This window comes from Crinia signifera, chromosome 4 (genome assembly GCF_055691185.1).
Source record: "Crinia signifera chromosome 4, ASM5569118v1, whole genome shotgun sequence".
Taxonomy (NCBI): Eukaryota; Metazoa; Chordata; class Amphibia; order Anura; family Myobatrachidae; genus Crinia; species Crinia signifera.
In genome coordinates this window covers 223417063-223443388 of record NC_139220.1, presented here as the reverse complement: position 1 = coordinate 223443388, position 26326 = coordinate 223417063, and the positions used below count along the sequence as shown (strand labels likewise).

The 26326-nt window shown below is 45.4% G+C and overlaps 1 protein-coding gene across 4 annotated transcripts in view; it reads right to left on the bottom strand.

Moving 5' to 3' along the window:
• NEDD4 (NEDD4 E3 ubiquitin protein ligase) overlaps positions 1-26326 on the bottom strand; it is a 149725-nt gene that overhangs the window by 36049 nt on the left and 87350 nt on the right. For 3 of the 4 annotated variants that reach the window (XM_083183861.1, XM_083183863.1, XM_083183859.1), the window contains exons 6-9: positions 24478-24528; positions 22028-22089; positions 4729-4831; positions 3323-3486 (exon numbers count right to left, since the gene is read on the bottom strand). In XM_083183861.1, the coding sequence (XP_083039987.1) occupies positions 3323-3486; positions 4729-4831; positions 22028-22089; positions 24478-24528 (380 nt within the window). The remainder of the gene's footprint in view (positions 1-3322; positions 3487-4728; positions 4832-22027; positions 22090-24477; positions 24529-26326) is intronic. The other variant, XM_083183860.1, reaches the window with a different exon arrangement.

Below are 26326 nucleotides of genomic sequence, written 5' to 3'. Positions count from 1 at the left end.
TACACTGGACCTGGCAATTGGCAAAATTGAACTCCCAATTTTACAATTTCTTAAAAGAACGTAAACATTTGTTCAGCATTTCAATATTATTATACTTTAATACCTTATTTATTTATATAATACATCGTTTAACATCCACCATTTACTAAATTCACAAAAAGCACGTTAAATATATATATTTTTAAATAATAAATTAGTCTATCTGAAGCTGCTTATAAATACATAACATTTATATTACAAATTAAAAACAAACAAAAAGGAACTTCTAATAGTGGGTACACATGGTGTGATTTTGCTTGCGATTCGATACGGATTCAACTGGGATCGAATTGAATGGTACGCAAAATGCATATGATTTGACTATATATAACAGATATGTACTATATAGTCTTGCCTGACAAGACTATTTTTCTGTTTGATCTACACTACACGGGAGCGCGCATTGGGATCAAATCTGCATCGAATGTAGAAAAACCATTCGATGCCCATTCAATATTCTATACTATTTTGCTGCTATAAGCAAAATCAAATAGAAAAATATTGCATATCTCACCGTGTGTACCCTCTATAAGAGGTATATGGCTGTGATATTGAATCGATACCAGCAGCTGCCGGGCCCAGCGAGGTGCCAGCATTGCCTGGCAGGGAGGGAGGGTGCGGTTGGGGGGAGCTGGCTATATAGTCAAAAACTATAGTGCAAATTGCACATTGTGTCCACAGCTTTAGCCTTGTTATTTGCAGCACAACCAGATGTTGAATCTTTCCACAACATATTTTGAAACTGGGTCATGAATCCATAATCATGCCAATTTCAGGATGCAAGATCTGATGTAAAAAATGTTATTTTACTAAAACATCTCAATTTAGGACTAACACTAACAATGACAAAACTGGCTTATCTTCCCTTCTAACTTGTTTTCATACTTAGCCCTATATCTGCAGATATATGCAACCAAGATCTCTGTATTATCTGATTATTAGGTGTATACAGATGTAGCCCGGCTAATCTTTGCAGGGGCTGGCGATTCTATCGCCAGCGTCCGGCTACCGTCAGGGGAGCTCGCGCACCCCATGGCAACGGAGCCTGCCGCCGGTCCACGCCCCCCCCCCCCCCGAACTGGGCAGCGTCTTCCTGAAGCGGAGACGGGCAGGTAGACGCTACCCAGCCGCCGTGTTACTGGGACACACGCACGTCCCAGTCCCTATCGCCGGCGCTCGTCAGTGAAAGGGATCTGGCCGGCTAAGGATGGCTGACCGTTTTTGACTATAAAGCTAGCTGCCCCCAACCACACCTTCCCTCCATCCCTATTTCTCACTCAGTGTGCAATTGGGATACAAAATGTTTTTTCCCAACCAGAATTACCCCTCCCTTTTGGCATTTGAGTGACATCACAATCTGATTGAGCAGCTTCCCAACAAAGGTGTTGTGTAGTTGAGAGAGGCATAGATGGGTCAGCATTAGGAGGGATTGCTGACTCCAGAGTGCCATTGGAGAAGCCAGGGGTATCTCCAGGTAAGCTGGCTCTCAGATGTTGTAAGCCATTATCATGTGGCCTTACACTGGGCTATTAGACGCAGACATATTTGTTATTGATTAAGGGATTGGTTTGGGGTGTGGTGCCCTGAAGAAACCCAGCCATACCAATTTATTAACACATAGTTTTCCTATCACTTTGTATATATTTTGTATTTTAATCACACCTTTCACCTCCTAACATAGCACTTATGTGCTTCTTATTAACCCATACTCATTTTCATTTGTGTGCTGCCCTGGAGTGATAAGCCTGTGCCGGCATGATGGGGGCCCGCACCCCAAACCAATACCCAGTATTAGGGACCCCCAGTGACACAGACGCCTTGACGTACGGCCTGGGGGCTTAGCCCTATATCTGCAGATATATGCAACCAAGATCTCTGTATTATGTGTATATTTCTCACTCAGTGTGCAGTTGGAATACAAAATGTTTTTTCCTAAGCAGAATTACCCCTCTCTTTTGGCACCAGAGTGACATCACAATCTGATTGAGCAGCTTGCCAACAAATGTGTTGTATACTCCAGTAGGTAAAAGTTAATAGCGAGCCCCACAACACTGCAATGTAGTTTAGTCAAAATATGTGTTACAAATGCATTGTTAGTAGAAAGGTACTGTATGGTTGACTATTTACAAAGAACAGAATTGTATATTATAGACATCAATAAGAATGCTTACAGATACAAAAATTGTTTACGCCACGCATATAATGCTCATGTTTTAAAAACTATTTTGGATGACTTTATCATCTCCATTACCATTTATAGAACATTCCAATCATTCTCTTTTATGATACCCCCTTCATTTGTTTCACCTTCCCTCCCCCTTGTATGTCTTGACCTCTTTTTGTTTTGGGGCCTTTTGTGCTTATTTTCGGTTTCTGTGTGCCCACCTCTGAATCGGTTTCCCGAGTGCACATCTGCTCCCATCTGGTTTTCTCCATTAGGTTTCTCTTCTTTCTTTTAAACTGGTTGCTGTCCTCCCATTTTCTATTGCACCAGCATTTTTCACAATGCCATCGCGTTCAGTAACAACTGGATATCTCATTAAATTTGAGTTTTAAATTCAGTTGACAGTGAAAGCAGGGGGAGGGGTAGGTGGGTCACATGCCAAAGCGAGTTCAGGGAACCGATTTAAATATTGGTTCAATTGAATTTAAAGTGAGGTGTCATAGAATGAAGCGAGCAGTTGCAGGAAAAGCTGGTCTTTCACTGGGATTTAGGAACATGCTCTAACAAGCCGCAACTGTACTTCTAGTGTTGACAATGTAGCTGTAAATTGCTGCACAGATTACAAGTCACGTTAAAAGAGACCACTGACATTAGGATCTCTACAGCAATAGAATGTAGAAACTATTGGTTGTTATTGGTGAAAATATACTGTAGGCTACATAGTGCTTGCTGTCTTCCATCTGCATAACTGTTCTATCATCACTGCATTACAGACTTCACTGGCACACTACCTGAACAACCTGCCGGTATTTATATGCGGTGTGAAAGGGGTTTAAAACGGTAATATACCGATTTAAATACCGTTTCAAAATACCGGGTCTCAAACATTTAGGCAATGTGAAAGCAGCATTACAAACCTCACATTACAAATCCATGTATAAAAATATTCTGATGTTTAGCAACAACGACATCTGGAGCACAGTAACTTTGTGGATAATTTTGCTCATGTTAGTAAAAGGATTTAATAAACATATGCTTGTTATAAAGACACTATGAGAAAAAACGTAAAGTATTCTGGACACAGCTTTTCACAGTTTGATTTGAACTGAATTTGCTTACTGAATGGTAGGCCTCTGCCACTGTGTTCTTTTAAATTGATGGCTGACATAGTAAGTTCTGCCAAGAATATCTTGTCTCTCTTCCCAGCCTGGAGGTAGCGGAGAAAATTCCTGCTGCTGTGGTTGGCAAGAAGCATCTGGTTGGTCCAATATAATCCAGCCAGGCTAGAAAACAAAACAAAAGCAGAATACAAATATTTGTTGCTTAAAGCAGTGTTTGTGGGATCACATATTTCCTGTAGAAAAAAAAGCTTTGCACCGACAACAACAAAATAATTAACAAACCAATTAAATTGGAACGCCATGTTCAAATGTGCCCGAATGTGAAAATATTAAATGTGCTTAAAAAAGTGCTCTTTGTATCATGTAAAAACATTCACATACTGATAGTTATAGCTGCGGTACGCTTCAATTTTAGAAACTGTATCAACTACACATAGTTGTGGGTGGAACTGGCAGGCAGCATATTGAATTGCTACAAACTAGCGACATGCTGAGCTATATCTTTGTGATACTGGTTCCTAGCTACACTCATTAATAATACTCCTTTCTCATTGCAAAGCCACGTCCGACCCAGGATCCCGGGTCTGACTCGGCTTCGGCGCTTTTGCACTAAATCCGAGTCGCCTATTACACAGTTCAACCACGGTATAACCCTTTTTATAACCATGGGCAAATAGCTGGGTTGGTCGACGTGGGTTATAAGCTGTAGTGCTTTCATACCGCACCTCACCCCAGGTCCATAAGTCACTAACCTGGCAATAACCCGGGTCCAAGGTGCCATCCAAGCAAAAGGTGTATAATATAAAAATATACATTTCAATGGGGTGAAAAGAGATTTATTTATGCAGTGGATAATCAGAGTACACAGTAATATGAGGTTCTAATAACAGAAAGTTTCTGTAAATGGTAGGACAGAAAGCCAGCGAAAAAAAGGAGCCATGAAATGTACATAAAAAACCTTGTTTCCTGACCGTAACATTCCACTAACCCAAAGCGGAATCTGAAAGCCCGTCTGAAAACTAGCAGGAATGGGTGTCCCACCCTTCTAGCCACCAAGTTCCTCCTGAGAACAAGCACCTGCTGTGACTTTATTTTTCTACCCAGCTTTGCTGACTAGATAATTTTATAGCTTCTCTGACTAGTAAGTAATATACAATGTACTCAACATGAAACTGAATCCATTCGTGCGCTATAAATAAAATAGAAAATCCAGTAATGTGCCATTTTATGGGATGGTGCAATGTCAATATTTAGTTGGCTTGTGTAATTTAAATGAGACAGCAGCCTTTACAACCACTGTATAAACAGAAAGCAGATCAAGACACTTGTTATTTCTAGCTTTATGATCCACATGACAGTATATTACTTTATGTCTTTTACTGTAATAAAACCAAAAAAACTAACCTCAATTTCTTCACCTTGCTCTGTGTTTTCATCTTCTGATCCGCTGCTTTTCGGTAAATAAGTCATTTTTAGCCTAAGATTTCCCTTGACTTTAGATTTGCTACTGTTGGGAAAATGACAAACTAACTGAGAGACCATACATGCTTTACATTCATGAAAAGATTAGGACTGCATGCAGTATACACCACACCTACTAACTTTGCACTACCCGGTACCTTTCCGGACAAGGCAGCAAAGAGACAGCATAATAGCAATTACTAATAGGCCATTATAAAAAGTCTGCAATGGCTCAAGGAACATTCCACTTGTCAAGGTGTACCAGTGGACCATAGCCTTCTTCAGATATATACTGGATCACCAGCACCAGTGCTTCTCATGGTCTCTCTAAGATGTTTTTGGGTAATAATTAGCTATACAAAGTTTTCTTCCTTCAATTTGTTTTTATTCTACTCAAATGCTATCAACTGTCTCTTGTATGTTCCAGAGGTGGTGGTGGGATGGGCAGGGGTTAAATAGGAGGGCATACTACAGTACTCTTTAGTTACATTTGTTATGCATTTAGAAATGTCATTTTGTCCCCAACATAAATGACCATAAACAAACAAAAAAAAAATACTGAAATGAAATTTCAAGTCACTAAATAAACATTTTCCATAGATCTCCAGAACAGGGTCAGAAAGTATGCAGACGTTCAATTTCAGTACCAAATTCAAGGCAGACTAATAAAACCATGGACGTTTCTCGCAAGTAAGAAGAGTTGGGTTATACTTCCTGTATTCAATATTTTGTTTGCACATAAAGGGTCGATCCTATTAGCAGAGATGAATTCGCAGGTGTGAATCATCGCAACAGCAGCGCACTTTTACGGCAGCCTGAATTTACAGAAAAGTGTTCACTGCCCCATAGGGTAACAAGCAACTTTCAGTAAATTCAATGTACATATGCAGAGCTGGTGCTGCGATGCTGATCCCAGTTACCCAATATCTGCAGTCTGACTAACATTTTCCTAGCGTTTTCTAGACAGCATTCCAGAAAATGGGGTTGTGATGACAGATCACAGAAGCAGGCAGTCTGGGTATCTTAAGTCAAAATTCCTCCTTCAGATTTTATCAACAATACTGTGAACAAAGACGCAGTGATTGTACTAACATCTCTGAATCAGGTTCATTATATTTAATACCCCTTTCACACCGCACTTGTTAAACGGTATATTGCCGTTTTTTTACCATTTCAAAACGTTTAAGGCTGCAGTGGGAAAGCGCCAGAGTTGATTTACAGGTTAAAGATAACCGGTATTTCAAAACGTTTAAAAAGCAGAGCCGTTTGTTATGCAGTGAGAATGGCTCTGAAACGGTATTTAGTAAAAACAACAGATTACAGACCTGTGATAGGCTGTCCCCTGCATTCTGCCTTGAAACGTGTTCAGGGGATTAAACGGGTTGACTGATGTGAATGGTACTTAAAAGGTATTTAAAATGGTAATCTACTGCAATGTGTCGTTTTAAATACTGTTTAAAAATACAGGTTTTTGAAACGTTTTGGCAGCGTGAAAGTGGTATTAGTCTGTATTTGCCGAAGATAATAAGACAGATCACTGAAGCAGATTACACTTAACTCCAAACCTTTTGGGCTTCTTGGGACCAATCACTTAGTGTAACTCTGTATTTATACTTTCAAAACAGTAGTATTTTATATTATATAATATATATGGGGTTTCATCTGTTTGAAATTCATTATTTTAAGGGTATAATCCTTCCCTTTATCCTTATCCTTTCTTACTTCAGTAGTCTTTAGGCCCCCATACACTATGCGATATGGGAACGATTTCACCCGATTCGGATGAATCGGGCAGTGAAATTGGCCCAAATCGCACTTGTAGACATCCCCTCCGATCCGATGCGCGGTCCCGTGCACATCGGATTGGGGTCGGGAGGTCGGACGGGCAAATAAGATTTGCCAAATCTTATGTGCAGCCCAGCCCCGGAGCCGTGCGGGGGACAGTAGCGGGCGGGGGATGCCGGCTATAGAGAGCCAAGCAGGGGGAGGCTGCATATGGCGCCGGGCTGGAGGAAGCTGTTGCGGTGGGGTGACAGCGGGAGGCGAACAGGGAGAACTTGATGACATGACGCTGGCTGCCGGGCAGCGCCGCAGCGGCGGAAGCCGGGAGAAACAGACCTCTCTCAGCCAATCGCTGATTGACTGAGAGAGGTCCCAGCCAATCAATGGCTTGCTAGTCATCTCTATGGGCTTCTTTTTTTTCCAAGTTATCTGTTCCTCCCGGCTAATGCCGCTGCGGCGCAGCCAGCGTCATCAAGTTCTCCCTGCTCGCCTCCCGCTGTCACCCCACCAAAACAGCTTCCTCCTGCCCGGGTCCCTATGCAGCCTCTCCTTGCTCAGCTCTCAATTAGCCAGCATCCCGCTGCCGTCCCCCGCACGACTCCCTCCTCCTGCAGCTCCCCGGGGACTGCATATGATAAATCCATGCGATTTATCATATGCAAACCTTGGCACATCAAGTGCCTAATCGTGCTTCCCCCTCCCGGGGAGCTGCAGGGGAAATCAGGTCCGACTTGTCCCTAGGACAAGTCGGACTAATGTATGGGGGCCTTTTGACTGCACCAAAGCATGCTGTTTGCTGGATAATCTTGTTGCAGTAATCGGCTTATGTTCCTAGTTACCCTGTATTTGTCCTGCATTATCTTCAACTGTAAGTCACTGTTTTCCTGTTTTGATTATGTGTACTCTGTAATCGGGCGCTGCGGAACCCTTGTGGCGCCATATAAATAAAGGATAATAATAATAAATAGCGTAAAGAAATCCCAGTATATCAAAGGCAACCATACTTACTATTTGGCTACCCTCAATGGAAACTAAAATGGTAGCTGTTCTCTATGCAGGGTTGCCATCCGAAATAATGGAGCCCGTGACTGACAAATTAGGCAGCCCCTCTCCCATGAGCCACCTTTGTTATAGTAACAGTGGTGTCTGAACCACCTGTATTATACTAACAACAGAGTCTGCTCCACCTGTGGAGACTGCACAACCTGCATTATAAATATATATAACAGCAGAGTGTAACACATCTGTGCAAGAATAAAGCAGCACAAGAGTTTGCTCAGACAATCTCACAGCAGTCTGCTCAGCCTATAGAATACTAATACTTGGGCGTGGCCTGGTGAGCACGCTGGCAAGACGCTTCTAGCCCGAGCTCCTGAATCGACAGCCTTTTTCCCCCTCCAGGTCCCCTCTCTCACCCCTGTACACCACCCCATCCTTACCCTCCAGTGTCTCGGTCGCCGCCGACCCCTGTCGCGGAGCCGGGGAGCACTTTTTAGTGCTCTTGCGGGTTGCGGCCTAGGCGCGAGGCCGGGACCGGGACCTCAAGTGGTGCGGAGAGGCCGGACGTCGAGCACCTGACGAGCGGTGGACGGCAGCGGGCAGCGGGGCCGTGATCCACCTCAACTCCCCACCCCACCAGCATCTTTCCCTACCGTGCGCCGGAAGACTTGAGGCGCATCAGCTAACCACCGGAGCTCCGGACGGCGCCGGAGCCGGAGGAGGGAGGCGGAGCTGGCACCTGACACCCGCCGCATCCGCCATAGGAGACATCGGGCGGCATAGTAAGTACCCGCCTGGGGACCCCACAGCACGAAGCGCAGGCTCCGGGGAAGAAACGGAGTCCACTATACCACCACCGCCATCTTTGGACAGGCACAGCCCGGCGCTCTGAACCCCCCAAAGCCTGTATTAAAGGGCAACCCCTCCCGCAGTCTCCAGAGGCTGCTCTCTTGGCTGACCTCCTGACAGTGCCTGACCCTCGCCCCTTCTGGATCCCCACAACACTCGGGATCTGCTTTGGGGGCACATACACCACCCAGCAGAGCAGGGAGAAGTGCAGCGTTTGGCTCCTCCACGTGGTGTACCACTCCTGTGCCACCCTACCCAGACATCCTATATACACCACACCATCTGTCCCCCCCTCCTCTAATACCCCTGGTATATATAGAACCACTTCTTGCACAGAAAAGGGTTGTGGACTCTGTATTAACCAGCATTTAAACAACTGCAAAGCAAACCCCATCTCCAGGGCATTACAGTATTCTAAGCCTGATGTGACTCCACTTGCTATACGTGACTGCCCTCTAGTGGGGGCTAAATTCAACTGCAGCCAGTGTATTTAAACGAACATTAGCAGACCAGGCTGGATCTTCACGGCCCACTCAGCTAAGCCACCGAGAGATCGCCTGACGACCCGCTATCAACGATTTAGGGGCGCAGACTATGCGCCTAGATGGAAAGCATAGCAGACCACCTCTGAACATGCTACAACCCAACTGAAGATGCTATTCTGAAACCAGGCCCTTGGGAGTCACCGCCTGATATGACAACGCTGCTTTGATATGATCACAGCCTGAGACCTCCCTCCTAGACTCAAGATTCGTCTCCTCTACATTTGCACGCTAGTATGGTCAAAAACAAAAAATCTGCTCAGAAAGGTACCACCCCTCTCCCCAAAGAAAACATGTCGCAGACAGATATGAGACCGTTCCTGCAATCCACCCCTTCCAGACAAACTGATGAATCACCAGCACCTGCATCACCGGCACCCCCACCGGCCACACAGGCTGCACTGTTGTTAACCGAACTCTCCGAAATCAGAGAAGCCCTGTCTTACATGAAGACTCTCCCAACGAAGCAGGACATTCAACATACTTTCCGCCAGGAAATAGCCGCCATCCAACAAGATCTCTCCCAACTTTCCCATCGTACAGCCAACCTGGAAGTACACCAGGAGGAGACATACACCTTCTGCAATTCTCTCTCAGAAATTATCCAGGCACAATCCGCTGAGATTCGCTCCCTCCAAATACATCTGACAGACCTGGATAACAGAGGGAGGAGAAACAACCTCCGCATACGGGGCCTGCCTGAAGATATCACCCAGGAGAGCCTTTCGGACGCCCTTACTAAAATATTCAACGAGATACTGGGAAACGACCCCTCTGAAACTATACTTCTGGACAGAGCGCACCGCGCACTTAGACCCAGAGGCTCCCCGTCAGACCGCCCTCGAGACGTGATCTGTCGTTTACACTACTACTCACAAAAAGAGAACATCGTCCGCAAGATACGTCAGTTGGATGGCGTAGATTTCAACGGCTTCAACATACAAATCTACCAAGACCTATCTTGGCACACTCTCCAACAGCGGAAGGCACTAAGACCCCTCACCTCAGAACTCCGCAAGCGCCAACTAAAATACAAATGGGGCTTCCCCTTCAACCTCCAGGTGACCTCCGCTGGGAAATTGTACACCTTGAACTCCTTCTCCGATCTCCCCTCGTTTTGCACAGCATTGGGCCTTCCAAGTCTCGACATACCAAACTGGGAATTCACACATCCGGAACTCCCCTCCCTTCGACGACTAGAACAAGACCAGCCCTGGCAAGAAGTTCGCCACACCAAAAAGAAACAAGGACAAGCCTCAACTTCGACAGACGCCGGCCCCACTTGAAAACCTGAAGGGCCATCTTTGTCGGGACTATCTTCAACCCCCAACCCATATTCAGGACTGGTGACTATACCATTATAGTTGTTTACTAAGTTAAATGTCTGCTTGTTGTTACATCCTACCCCCCTAAATCCCCAATTGAAGGGATAGTTATTTCCCCCCTTTTAATCCCCAATTGAAGGGATAGTTAATTCCCCCCCTCTAAGTACCTTTTTGAATGTAAAGTTACATAAGCTATTTTTCTAGAATGTCTCATTTTGACGGCACTTACTCTAGCATATCATTGAATGTGCACTATATTTTGTTAACCGCGGTGACTCCTTCACCCCATACCCGCCTTAGGCTATTCTGCCTTCTGGGTCGCTGGCAGGCCCCACCGCCAGTCGCCCCATAGCGGGAGTTTTTCCATTAATATTGTTGTTGTTTAATATGTTACTTTGTACACCTTTCCTTTATGCCTTCCTCTTTCTTCCAAACCCCCCCTACCACCTGGCCTTTCCCGAAAACGTAGACATTTCACCACACACCACCATATATGGTCACAACAGGTAAACTAAAGATCCTTTCGATTAATGCAAAAGGACTTAACAGCCCAGAGAAAAGATCTAGCCTACTCAGAACCCTCTGGGCTGAAAGGGCAGACATCGCCATGATACAAGAAACCCACTTCAGATTATCTTCCCAAAATCCATCCATCTCCAACCGTCGCTTCCCCCTCGCCTACTATTGCAACACGCCCAACAGCAAATCTAAAGGGGTAGCAATTTTGTTTTCCAAAAATCTTCAGCTCTCCGATATCTCCGTACAGAAAATAGTTCCTGGTAGAATCCTCCTTATCAAATGTAAGATCTCCACTCAACCCTACACGTTTGTGGTAGTTTATGCCCCCAACCAAGACCAGTATTCCTTCTTCCAATCACATATTACACGTTTAGACTCCTTTTTCGAAGGCACAGTAATTGTAGGGGGAGACTTTAATTGGACCATAGACCCAGTCAAAGACACATCCACCGGCTCCCGCCGATTTTCTACCCGGAAATACCAAAAAATTAATAAAATTTTTCACGGCCTCCAGTTAGCCGACTCCTGGAGAGTTCTAAACCCTACCGGCAGGGACTATTCATTCTATTCCCACCCTCACCAGACCTACTCCCGTCTGGACTACCTATTCCTAAGCCATAGACACCTTCCTCTGCTTCTAGACGCATCTGTGGGCTCCATTACTTGGTCGGACCACGCTCCAATCACAATGACTCTAGAGATCCCCAAACATACCCCCGGCCAGTGGACATGGAGGCTCAATGAATCTTTACTGCAAGACACGTACTGCAAATCCGAACTAGACAATGCACTTTCAGACTATTTCAGTCTGAATGACACCACAGATATATCCGCAATAACGTTATGGGAGGCACACAAATGCGTCATAAGAGGCAAGTTGATACAATTGGGCACATACATCAAGAAACAGAAAGCTGCTAGAATACTGACACTACTGAACACCATCCACAGCCTTGAAACCATGCACAAAACTAACGCCCTGCCATCAACACTTGCAGAACTAGTTCAAGCCCGTTCCCATTTGAATAGAATCCTTACTGAACGCACCAAATTAGAAATACGCAAGTGCAAGAGTAGATATTATCAGTGGGGTAATAAACCGGGCCGACTTCTCGCACAAGCTATTAAAGCCCAGAGGTCCGCTTCATTTATTAATGTGATAAAAAAGGACGCAAATTCCTCATGCTTTAAAACTCCGGAAATTGCAGCGTGCTTCCAAAACTATTATTCCTCACTATACAACCTTCATGATCACGCCACCCCATTAGACCACCTGCACAAAGTACTTCAGGCCAAGGAATACCTATCCTCAGTGGCCTTCCCCACCTTGCCCCTTCCTGATAGGGATCTTTTAGATAAACCCTTTTCCCAGCTTGAACTGGATCTAGCAATTTCCTCCTTACCCTCTGGCAAAAGCCCAGGCCCAGACGGCTTCACAGCCATATACTATAAAACATTTAAAAACCTTTTAGCTCCCAAACTACTCCGAGCCTTCAATGCCATCTCGGCAGATACACACTTCTCTAAACAGTCACTAGAAGCACACATAACGGTCATCCCAAAACCCGGAAAAGATCCCTCGGTATGCTCTAGTTATAGACCCATATCTCTATTAAACATCGATGTCAAGTTATTTGCAAAACTGATGGCGAACAGACTGAACAAACTCCTCCCCGCATTGATCCACAACGATCAGGTGGGATTTGTTCCTGGTCGTGAAGCAAAAGACAACACCACCAAGGTTCTCAACCTGATCTATCTCGCCTCTCAGCATCGGATACCCACCATTTTGGTTTCCACAGATGCTGAGAAGGCCTTTGACAGGGTCAGCTGGATTTTCATGCGGTCTGTACTGGAGCATATCGGCCTAGGCACGCAAGCACTTCAGAGAATTATGGCCCTATATCACAAGCCCACAGCGAGAGTAAGGACAAATGGCTTCCTCTCTGATCCCTTCCCTATTAGCAATGGAACAAGGCAAGGCTGTCCCCTTTCACCGCTAATCTTTGTCTTATGTATGGAAGCCCTAGCGAGAGCCATAAGACTTAATAAACAAATCTCGGGTGTACAGGTGGGGGAGGCGGACTATAAGTTGGCATTATTTGCCGACGACCTATTGGCAATTATCACGTACCCAGAGACGTCACTCCCCCACTTTGTACACGAACTGGACCGCTATAGCTCCATTTCCAACTTCAAAGTTAACATGACCAAATCAAGCATCCTTAATGTCTCAGTACACCCCACAGAGGTTCCCCATTTGAGAAAGGCATTTCCATTCACCTGGCAACCCTCCCACATAACATACTTAGGGGTTAATCTGCCCAGCGACCTCACCCGACTATACGCTTTGAACTACCAACCCTTACTTAAATCCCTCCGAGCAGACTATAGCAGATGGCATAACAAACAGCTGTCCTGGCTAGGCAGAATCAACATCACCAAAATGAACTCCCTACCCAAACTGCTCTACATACTCCAGACCTTACCTATCCCTATCCCAGAAGCCTGGTTTAAATCAGTCCGAACCCTGACCCAACAATTCATATGGTTTCGTAAAAAACCTAGGATTAAACGAGAAGTCCTGACGAGAAGTACCCAGAGAGGGGGATTTCAGCTACCAGATATAAAAAATTACTATCAAGCCATACACCTAAACAGAGTACTGGATTGGACTAGGAACCGTAACAACAAACAATGGGTGGAACTAGAGGGCGTTTGCATCCACCAATATCCTGAAATATTTCCCTGGCTCCCAAAACTCCCTAAACCGCCACTTTCCCACCCCACTATGTCCCCCACCCTTGCCGTGTGGAAACTTCTACGGCGCAACCCCATTATTTCCTCCGAATTTGGCCCCCTAACTTCCTTTCTGTATAACCCAGATTTCCAACCCGGGTTGAGCATCCCCGATTTCTCCCAATGGGCACTAGAGGGACTTTTTAGAGTAGGTCAGATGATAGCGGGCTCAGGTATGCGCTCGTTTTCAGATATACAGGCAAAATGGGGAATCCCTTCCAGAGACTTCTGGAAGTTCCTTCAGGTTCGCCATTTCATGCAAACAAGCTTTAGAATAGCACTATCCTCCCGAGAAATGACCTCCTTTGAAAGACTTTGTGTAGCCACATGTGACCCCTCTCACACGATCTCACTGTTATACAAACTCCTTCAATACTCAAACAATGACATTTCCTCTACATTCACCCGGGCTTGGGAGCGAGATCTAGGCCTAACTATCTCTAACAAAGAATGGGAATCTATCTTTTTGAAAGCCCACGCCAGTTCTGTCTGCATCCAAACAAGGGAAACCCAATACAAAATAATTATGCGCTGGTACAGACACCCTTCTCTTTTACACACCATAAACCCGACCATCTCAGCGAGTTGCTGGAGGTGTGGGAAGGCCACCGGAACTCTCCTTCACATATGGTGGGAATGCCCACTAATCACCTGCTTTTGGACCGATGTTATTGAGACCTCGCAAAAAATACTCCACATTACCCTTCCCGCAACTCCGGCATTCTGGCTGTTAAATCTATCCCCCACTCCGCTATCCTCCTACAAAACCTCATTGCTCAGACACCTTGGTAACGCCGCGAGAGCAGCTATACCAATCCTGTGGAAATCCACGATCCCTCCCACACGCAAATCCTGGTTTCACAAAATTGACCATTACATGTCTATGGAGGACGTTTTACTATCATCAGTGGATAGACTCTCAGACTTTACAGCCATATGGCTTCCCTGGCTGGATTACAAATCATCACAAGAATACAAAGATTCTATTTGTAATTAAAGTAGCTGGATCCAGCCCCAGACCATATTAGCTTTAGCCTACCCCAGTCACCTTATACTCGGGAAAGGTCAGGACCCCCCCCCCCCTCTCTACCCTCCTCCCTCTACTTCAAGTATTTCCCCCCCACCACCACCACCACCCCATATACCCCAACCTGTTTGCACCAATGCGAATATCCATATCGCACCTCTCTTCCTGTCCTCAATTTATGGCTTTTAAATGATTTCATAGACTTTTGAGGACTACATTTAGAGCATTAACATTACTGTTGATTGTTGACAATTGTATGTCTCGCTGCGCCGAGATAAGCAGAATATTCGCAGGACTCAATGTACGAATCCCCTGTTATTTCTTTCTTTTAATGTTCAATAAAAACTGATTATACAAAAAAAAAAAAAAGAATACTAATACTTGATATAAGACACAACTTTGGCTAATTCCGAGTGGGAAGAAGAACAAGCAGAACATGGGTGCCACTCCTAATTACACAGCCATGAAGTGAGTGAACATTGCTGCAGGACTGGTATACAAGAAAATGGCTGCTAACCCCCTGAACTAAAGACATGTATGGACTTCCAGAGCTAGCAGTCCCTCCGTGATGGAAGCCCTGTCTTTACGGCACACACGGCTGTAACATTTACATAGTATAGAATCAATTTTATCGGCCATGTATGCTTGCGCACACTAGGAATTTTTTTGAGGATTTACAGTGCAGCATCAAGCAGGGATGAAGGAGGGGTGAAGGCATTACATACATTACATTAAGACCTTACATGTGGGAAACACATGTCCGCTGAGCTGCACAGCGCCTAGGCAGCCATCAGCAGCGCCACTGGTCGCTGCAACAGCCAGGAAGGTAACATTAAGCAGAGACAGTACAGTTATCACACATGGAACATATTTGGCTGAGCTGCACAGCTCCTGATGCACAATAACAGGGATTTTGTACTTACCATAAATCTTTTTCTCCGAGTCCACAGGTGTCACTGGAGTAACAGTGGGGATAGAAGGGCGACCACAGGGAGCATGGGCACTTTAAATATAATTAAGTGTGGCCAACTCCTCCCCTTCTACTCCCCCACCTAGTCACAAGGAAGTGCCCGAATGGAGCTGGAAGAAAGAACACGCTTTCCAGAGGAGGTTAGTATAACAAACAAGGGTAAACAATCAACCAGAAAAGATTGAAACATAATAGAACAGTGAGAACCACTGAATCAAACATGCCACACATAACATAGCAGGCAGTTCCCTCAACATAAGAAGAACTTAACCTAGCAAATATAACTGTAAAGTTTTAAGGCAGGAATTCCTAATAACAAAGGAACAGCGCCGAGGCGGGTGTCCAGTGACACCTGTGGACTCGGAGAAAAGGATTTACGGTAAGTACAAAATCCCTGTTTTCTCCTTCATCCACTAGGTGTCACTGGAGTAACAGTGGGGACGTCCCAGAGCTCCCAACACGGGTGGGATGGCGCTGAGACCCCCGTAACACTGAGCATCCAAACTGTGAAGCTGACGCCGCAAAAGTGTCAAATCGGTAGAACCAAACAAAGTCTGACGACCAGACCAGGTGGCAGCTCTGCAGAGCTGCTGAATGGAGACCTCTCTGGCAGCCGCCTGTAATGGAGGCAGGAGGGCGTTGAGCACTTGCCACGTAGACCTGACAAATGGTCAGGCGAATCCAACGCGACAACGTCTGCTTTGAGGCCGGCCAGCCCCGCCTGACCGGATCATACGTAACAAAAAGAGCATCAGACTTCCTCAGTGATGCTGTTCTGGATACATAGATCTTCAGGGCTTTGACCACATCAAGGGTACTGTTCTCAGGAGAGACCTCTTGGAAGGCCGGTACCACAATCGGCTGATTTATGTGGAAGGCCGATACCACCTTAGGCAAAAAGGAACCGCTGGTGCGCAGTTCTGCCCTGTCAGAATGAAATATCAAAAACGGAGGCCTGCATGACAGAGCCCCCAAATCCGAAACTCGCCATGCCGATGCTAAGGCCAAGAGAAGCACTGTCTTCCATGTGAGGTAACGAAGGTCCACGTCCTCCAGCGGTTCGAACAAAGCCGACTGTAAGAAACCTAGAACAAGGTCTAAGTCCCAAGGAGCCGTGGGTGGACGAAAAGGAGGTTGCAGCCGCAAAACTCCCTGAAAGAAGGTGTGTGCCTCAGGTAAAAGGGCCAATTTCTTTTGGAAAAAGATCGACAACGCCGATACCTGTACCTTCAAGGTGGAAAGACGTAAACCCTGCAGCTAAGCCCGCCTGCAGGAAAAGAAGAAGCCTGGCCTTTTTGAAAAGAGTGGCGGAGACACCCCGACTCTCACACCAGACCACATAGGCCCTCCAGATGCGGTGGTAATGCTTGGAGGTGACCTCCTTCCTAGCCTTCATCATGGTGGGTATCACCGCCCGCGGGATACCTGCCTGTCTCAGGATGGACCTTTCAGCAGCCACGCCGTCAAATTAAGCCGACTTAAGTCTGGAAAGACGAAAGGCCCATGGCTGAGCAGATCTTCTTGAAGAGGCAGGGGCCAAGGCTCGTCTATCAGAAGAGACGTGAGGCTGGTGTACCATGACCTGCGCGGCCAATCCGGAGCTATCAGGAGGACAGAGATCCCCTCCCTCCGGATTCTCTGCAGCACCCGCAGTATTAGCGGAAACGGAGGGAAGATGTACACAAAGTGGAATGGCCAAGGGGCCACCAAAGCATCCACTCCCACCGCTTGAGGATCCCTCGAGCGGGCAAAGAACCGGGGTAGCTGGTAGTTGTGGTGAGACGCCATGAGGTCTGCCTGGGAACACTCCCACCGGTGGACCAGTTGCTGGAAAACCTAGGGATTGAGACACCATTCCCCCTGGTGTACGTCATGCCTACTTAAGAAGTCGGCCTCCCAATTTTCTAGGCCAGGAATGAATATGGCGGAGATGGCCAGGGCGTGATCTTGAGCCCACAGCAGGATTCGATTCACCTCCTTCATGGCAGCGCGGCTGCGCGTGCCTCCCTGCTTGTTGATGTAGGCCACCACAGTGGCGTTGTCCGACTGCACTCTGATGGCCTGATCCTGTAGGAGATGATGGCCCTGCAGGAGAGCATTGTAGACTGCTCTGAGCTCCAAGATATTGATGGAGAGCAGGACCTCCTGCTGGGTCCAACGGCCCTGGAACTGATGGTCCAGGATGACTGCTCCCCACCCGCGAAGACTTGCGTCTGTGGTGAGCAGTATCCAGTTCCAGACGGCGAACCTCTTTCCCTCCCTGAGGTTTGCTGGGTTCAGCCACCACCAGAGAGAGTGCCGTGCCCGCACTGACAACCGTATCCTGTGGTGAAGGTGCAGGTGAGAGCCGGACCACTGACGCAGAAGGCAACGCTGGAAGGGTCTCGATCGAAACCGACCATATTGGAGAGCCTCGTAGGCGGCGACCATCTTCCCCAGAAGCCTGGTACATGTGAGGACCGACAACTGTCTGGTCAGAAGGACCGAGCGGATCAAGGCCTGGAGGGATTGTATCTTGTCCTCCGGGAGGAACACCCTCAGAAGAGTGGTATCCAGTACCATCCCCAGGAACTGTAACCGTTGAGACGGCTGGAGCTGGGACTTCTGAAAATTGAGTATCCATCCGTGGCGAATGAGAGTACTCTGAGTCAGGGCTATGTTGCCCAGGAGGAACTCCCTGGATGGAGCCTTCAGCAGAAGATCGTCCAGGTACGGAATTACAGTCACTCCCTGGTTCCGCAGAATCTCCATCATCACCGCCATGACCTTGGTGAAGATCCGGGGGGCTGAGGAGAGGCCAAATGGAAGGGCCTGAAACTGCCAATGTTGGCTGCGGACTGTGACCCGAAGGAAGACCTGATTCGGAGGCCAAATAGGGATATGGAGGTAGGCGTCCTTGATGTCGACTGACACCAAGAACTCGCCCTCCTCCAACCCCGCGATCACCGATTGCAGGGACTCCATCCTGAACTTGACCGGTTGGAGGTAAGGATTGAGATCCTTCAAGTTCAGAATGGGACGTGCCGATCCGTCCGGCTTGGGGACCAGAAAGAGGCTGGAGTAGAACCCCAAGGACCTTTGGTCTGCTGAGACCGGGATAACCACCCCTGCCGAGACCAACTTTTGGATGGCCGCAGTTAGTAGCAGGCTTTTTTCTGCTGAAACTGGCAAACCGGTTTTGAAAAACCGGTGCGGGGGTGGTTTTTGGAAATGTATCTTGTAGCCAAAGGCTACCAGATCTCGCACCCAAGCGTCCTGGCAAGACTGCAGCCAAACGTGCCTGAAGCCTTGAAGACGCGCTCCCACCCTGGGATCCCCCAGGTGGGCCTGAAACCCATCATGCGGCGGGCTTGGTGGAGGCCTTGGCCTCTTGGGTGGAAGAGGAAGCACCTCTGCCACGATCTCTGGAGCCTCTCTGAGAGGCAGCGCCTCCTCTAGAGCGACCTCTGAACTTAGCCTGGGGCCGAAAGGACATTCCCTGAAAGGTCCTTCGAGTAGAAGAAGGAGGGGCCGTGGAAGCGAGAAAAGTGGATTTTCCACCAGTGGCTTGTGATATCCACTTATCTAGTTCAGGCCCAAACAGTACCTCACCCGTGAAGGGGAGTGCTTCTACCGCCCGCTTGGACTCCGCATCAGCTTGCCACTGGCGGAGCCAAAGTTATCGGCGTGCCGATATGGACAGAGCAGATATGCGAGCCCCTAAGATGCAAACATCATTGGAGGCCTCTGCCATATAAGATGATGCCTCAGAAATATGTTCTGCTAATTGCACCAGAATATCCACCTCACCTCCATGTTTGAGCTGATGAGCCAACTGGGAGGCCCAAACCCCTATGGCCTTATTTACCCAGCATCCGACCTGAGCCGGACGCTGGACTACCCCTGCCGCAGTGTAGATTGATTTAAGCGTGAGTTCAAGCTTACGATCTGAGGCGTCCCTAAGAGTGGTGGCTCCCGGTACTGGGAGGACAGTCTTCTTGGAAAGACGCGTGACCGAGGGGTCCACTACAGGTGGAGTTTCCACCAGCTTTCTGCCCGCGGCCACTAGAGGGTATGAAGACAGGGGTCTCCGAGAAATCTGGAATTTTTTATCGGGGTTTTTCCATGCCTGTAGCACGTGGTCATCTAACTCCTCTGCGGGAGGAAAGGAAGCCGCTTGTTTTGGCTTTTTGCCAAACAGGGAGGGGCGACTGGGGGCAGATGCCCCTTCTTCCACATTCAATGCCAGTTTGACCATATCAATAAGGTCATCTAAACCTTGCGCAACCGGTTCCTGTTGCTGTGGCGGCAAATCCTATTGTGTAAGACCTGTGTGAGCAGTCTCTTTAACACTGGGGGCTGCGTGTCACGGGCAGAGGGCCGAGAGGGCTCTGGGGCCAAGGCCTTTGTTAAACCCTCCACAGCTAAGGTTAATTCCCGCTGCTGTGATCTAGAGGATTCTCTATCCTTCAGTGCATCTGAGATTTCAGAAGACAGGCGTGACATCACCTCTGAAAGCTGTAAAGCCCATGCAGGGGAGGGCTGCTGGGAAGTTCAAGTGTGCATTTTTCACACACTAAACCACCCTCAGCCAACTGTGTAAGTCTGGCATTACATTTCTTGCACTTCTTTGAGCTGCCTCCTGCCATGCTACCAATGATTAAGCTATACACAATATATGAATATATATGCAGCAATCAACAGGTTAATCAACTGTACACACACACTAGGGATAGTACAGTCAGAAGCCAGAAGAAAAGACTGGACAGGAGAGACAGTATCAGGAGGAGAAGCTGCCAGAGGCCATGAACAACGCTATGGTATCTACCAGAGAGCGCTATAGCCCAATTTACATACAGCCCAGAACTGTCTCACCCAGCTCTAACCCCACTGTCTGCATGCAGGGCTTGGGGAAGCTTATGCAGGTCTGGACACCGGGAGGAGAAGGCTGTGCTTGAGTCTGTGACCGTCTTAGCCGCAAACGGAGTCCCTCAGCATGTCAGCAGCGGTGCGCACTAAAAAGATGGCCGCCACAGCTCTCAGTCACGCTGGGGAGATGCCGGGGCTGCTGGGAGCGTACCACGCGGTAGCTCCGCCCCCTCCTTTGCTCCGTGCTCCCAATATGGTGCCAGTTCGAAACCTGCACTACCGCCATGTTTTAAACACTGACCCCCGCGCTAAGCTAACCCTTTGTCCTTTGAACCCCACAAAGTTCACATTTTCCAGGCCACTCACCAACTGTCACATTTTGAACTGTGCGGGATCCTGAGTCTATCGCAACTATCTTCAAGTTTAAATGTTTTACATATGTATATTGTACCTGGTCTACGCACTTTGGTTACATAATATTAAAATAGATTTCTTCAATGTATGCGTGTGAATATATATTACACTAAACAGTTCCAAACACTAACGTGAATCCAATAAGCACATTTCCTATCATCATGAGCTCACAAATAAAATAAAAAAGAGCACATGTTCAATAACGATTTTAAATCTTGTAATGCGTATGCAAGCTAAAAACAAATAATCGCTACTACCAAAGTTCCATATATATTTTATTTAGCAAAGCTCTAGTTTTTAGTGAGGCTTTCATATCCAAATAACTGTTATCAGAAAATGTATTCAAAGTAGGATACAAAACATCACATGAGCCCATGTTATATTACAGTAAACTCTCTACATTCAATTCTCAACTGCTTGTTAAAATGAAACACAATATAATGAAAACACAGATCAATACTCCATGCAAGCAATTTGTCCATTTCCTGAAAAATGATTAACGAGCAACATATAATGACTTATATTCTGCCTTTTCACTCAGGATGTTCCATCTGCTCTCCTTCATATTGGTTGACACAGTAATGCAGACAATTCCAGAAATAGTAACGATTGCTCTGCATTATAAGACACAAGCTAAATGACTAGGGATGTAGAACTTTACAAGAAGCAGACATTGTAAGATCGTATCCAACTTGACAATTTCACATAAGTGCATGGCACCCTATAGTACAACATAGCAGTTAATGTCAGGTTTATCTGTTATGCAAGGGAAAGAAAAAAAAATACAGTGCCCCCACAACAACAAACAGCCATCTTCCCCAGTATGTGAATGCAAGTGCCAAGACTCCAACACAAGTGGTCAATCGCCCCCCCCCCCCCCCCCCCCCCGCCTCCCGAAAAAACCCAAGACAATGGTACAATTATTAAACAAATCTTTGTCGTCGCACCCCCCCCCCTTCCTCAAGTACAATGTCTAAATGTATTCCTTATATGAAAAAAATTGTATCTCAGAAACTAATACAATTAGTGCAGCTATAAAATACATATACAGAACACTATCTGGAGGTCAAGAACTATGCTTTCCAGACTAGCAAGTAAAATTAGAGTGTGTTCACCAACAGCTTGCAATTTAGACAAAATTGGAAGGGTCAACTGTCTTTTAGCTTACCTCCGTGAATGAAGGATGAAGTCTTTAAATGTATATGGTCGCTCCAACCGGGGATTTTCTGTCTGTAATAAAGCAGTGATAACTTATAAAATGCCCTACATAGTTGTGTAAAGTAAAAAACAAACCCAAAACACATTTTCTCCCTTACTGTGACTGGCCAAGCCCAACCTGGGAGGAATGCCACCCCTCAAAGCCAGACTCAGCAAAGGTAACACATTTATACAAGTGGAGTTAGTAATCCTTCTAACATCAGAAGGAACACTATAGGAATGGACACACGTCAATTTACACACATCGTGGACTAAGGGTGACTATATTCAAGGCCAAGGCACACGTCAATGAGAGGTTTTTATATTGTCGATTTGAATTCAGTTCATTATAATTTCTTAATGTTTATTATGTAATTTAATTAAAATGTAAATAATTTAGAAAATCGCTGCACACTGATTATTTAGCGCAGCATACTCCCCTTCTCCTTTTTCTTTTCATCCTTATGTGGGATTGACACCCCACCACATTTTTGCTGCTGCTTGGCAAAACAACTTATACTTGAGCACCCTTACAATAACTTGCTACCCTCTTCCCTCACAACTAGCTTGGCTGCTTTCAGGGGTAAATAGTGTTGTGAATGCTCAGAATAGACCCCAATACTGAGCAGAGCAACAGAGGACCAGAAGGCTAGAATGGCATTGTTGGCCTTGTCAGTGGTATCACTATACTGGATGCAGATGTGATTTGGACACTGGTTAAAGGGGCTCTGTACTGCCCACCCTGTTCCACAATGGTGACAGCCATTGTATTGTTTATGGCATGGTCTTGGTGGTCAGTAATGGCTCTCAGATCAGTCCGTTCCAATAAATGGTCAGACACTGCTGACCAGATAAGACAATAAGCTGTAAAAAAATAAATCCATAAAAACTAACAATTTGTAACCAAATAATTTGAGTTTTGCAAGGAAGCCCATCTATAAAAGGTCATCTGTTCCTCCATAGGGATCAATAACATTTTTCTGTGCATATGTCGGTCCTACCCATCACTTACTACTCTAAACACAAAGAGCAAACTGGATAATAAGGGCCAAGCTTTAAAGGGGTAAATTTACTAAGATAGGAGTTAATAGAAACATAGAATTTGACGGCAGATAAGAATCATTTGGCCCATCTAGTCTGAGTTCTATTGAAGATGGTATGTTGCCCACAGCAACCAGATTCTATTTATAATCTAGGACAGGCATTCCCTACCACGGTCCTCAAGGCACACCAACAGTGCAGGTTTTGTAGATATCCAGGCTTGAGCACAGGTGACTTAATTAGTATTTGATGGATTCTGATAAAACCATATGTGCTGAAGCCTGGATAGCACTAAAACCTGCACTGTTGGTGTGCCTTTAGGACCGTGGTTGGGAAAGCCGGATTTAGAAGGTGCTGAATAAATTTGAGGTAAAACCTGATTGTTTGGGCAACATCCCATCTTCAATAGAAATCCAGTCTTAGTAAATTTGCCCCAAAAAGTGATAAAGTGGGTAGTGATAAGTCGCCAATCAGCTCATAGTTGCCATGTTACATACTGGGTTTGAAAAATTATTGTTAGGAGGAGGTTTATAATCACTCCCCACTTTTATCACTTTTTGTAGCTTGGTGGATCTGGCCCTAAAAAAAAAAAAAGCGATTAAAAATAAAAGGTAGTTTTAACTAAAACGGTTAAAAAAAAAATACATAGCAAATAAATATTTAATAAAATCATGCTACACTAGTAATCCCAATATCTCCAATTCTATTCATAATGAAGCAATAAAGAGATCGAGGATAATTTCAACTTTGTGTCTGGTATTTCATCAACAATTTGTCAGAAAGCACAAACGCTTGCAAAGCAATATACCTGAACACTGTAACGGCTGTTCTAAATTGAAAAATGTACATAACACGTCAAGAGTAAAATATTTATTGCAAGTGTAACATGTGCTGAGAAGTCTACTAATTGAATAGGCTTATGGGTAAACCAAACTAAGATGCCTGCTATAAAACGTAGATTGCAATGCAGTCAATGTCATAAACACTCCGAGAAACGCCTGCCTGGCAGCACATTCAGTCTACATCTCTTACTGTAAGTTAACCGCTTCACCAAGTGAAGAGCCATCTGACTGCCAGAAACATACAGAGCCCAGGGCCATTTTTAGCTCAGTAAGCTCACATACAGTTAATTCTTTTCAGATTTACAAAGTCTGATATTCTGTTATATCCCAGCGGCTGTGTGGCAGTTTCTAGAACAGTCAGAGAGCTTCAAATGTAACTGTCCTGGCAGGCTTGCTTTGTACTTGGACAAAAGTACACATATCAGCTTTATCGGTCTTATATAAATAAAAAAGCAGGCAGCTTGTGATCAGCAGATTAAGTTTACAGAAGAACAGAACAGAGAGTTAACGTTCTGATGGAAATCAGCACAGTACATACCGGAAACTGGTAAAGAGGAATATCCACTTGACCAAGAAAGTCATCTCTGGTCTACAAATGAAAAATAGTAGTTATTATTCATCACACTTAAATGGGTCTGTGCCACTAAGGAGGTTTTGCAATACATTAAAATAGATTACCCCTTTGAGTGCCAACATCTGTGAGCAATGTGCAAAATACCTGCTAAAAATGTCAGCGTCGCTCACATTTTCTATATATATTCAAATAAAAATTGTTGTGTAAAAAAAAAAAAAAAAAGATTCTATTTCCTATATAAAAAGGTAAAAACTTTACAGGTCATTATGACGAATAAAAATAATTTTTTGGCAATTTTAACACCTATTTTGTCAAATTCGCTCACAAGGCAGTATTCAATGAGGCTGATTCGCCATGTTCTACGGCGAATGTGTGCTATTTTCATGCTCTAAGGTAAATCTTTTTACTGAAAAAGTGAATCACCCTATTCAACGTGCAATATTCGCAGGCGGTTAACAGTGAATGACGGACAATTCACCGTCTGATAGTCTCCGCAATTCGCTATGGGTTTTTCAATGTGATTCACCATGAGTGTATTCAATGATCAGATGCTTTTTTAAGTGATTTTCGCCATGTGTCACCATGTAGCAATCGCCATCTTTTTATGGTGAACTGGAATGTGAACTTTTAAAATAAAGTTTTTTTTTTTTTAAATTTGGTGTAAAAAAATCAAGAATTTTATTATGTGAAGGGGCATGCTATTTTTATTCATGTGCTTACGTCACATGAATATATATTTAATAATTATAATAATAATAATTTTATTTTGTTTACACATAACAGCCAGCAGGGGTCAGAGAGCCGCTTAGTAGATATTCATATATTCACTGCTCCCGATCATTACATATGCACGATCTGGAGCAGTGCAAGTGGCTCCCTACCTGGTCCCCTGCTAGCTCTCCTGGAGGGGCAGCTTGTGCTGCCTGGGTCCCGGGGAGTCCTCCTCCCCCCACATACATTCTGGGGAAGGCAGGGAGACATCCATCTCCCTGCCTGCCACCATCCCCCGGCTCCCGCCGCATGGGTTAAGAATCACCATCAGGGGTAGCGAGACCCTGCGGCATTAAATACTGTGACAGCGAGGGCTGACAGCGAAGGCTCCAGCCCTCCGGAACACGGCGACTGTGCAGCGAATCCTAAACAGGATTCGCTGCACATGCCGAGTATTCACATTGAATACTGCCCAAAGGGTTCATTTAGGTTACTAACATCTACCGGATCAGAGAGGATTATGGTCTGCATTTTTTATCCACATTTACACATATAGCAAATGTTTAACACTTTTCAGCTTCCTTCTGCAATCCATCATATAGAAGCCAAATTAACACTATATAAAGTAATAAAACTTTCTTTGCCTCATTATTTCCAATGCCCTTACATAAATTATTCATCAAAAAGTATAACAAGGCCATTATTGTTTAAGAAACAGAATTATAAATTGATAGATTCTGTTGCTCAATTATCTGCAGAACAGAAATGAACATTGTTGAAACATGTCAGAACTTGGTTGTACAGTATTTGGTTTTGTGTAGCCCCATCCGGCTAATGCATAGATAACAGCTGTATTATTAAACAGCAGTTAATCAAGTATCTACACCAACATATAACAAGTACATATAGGGGGTTGATCCTACTATTTGCAAAGGGTGCCAGGTGCCATTCGGGTCCTATAAATTACTTGCAACCCTATGGGGCAGAAATTTCATCCACCATAAAGTGCATCTGGTGCTGTAATGATTCATACTCGCCAATCATCTGTAGTTTATAGGATCAACCCGATAGTATAGTCTACAAATGTGTAATGCCAAACTCT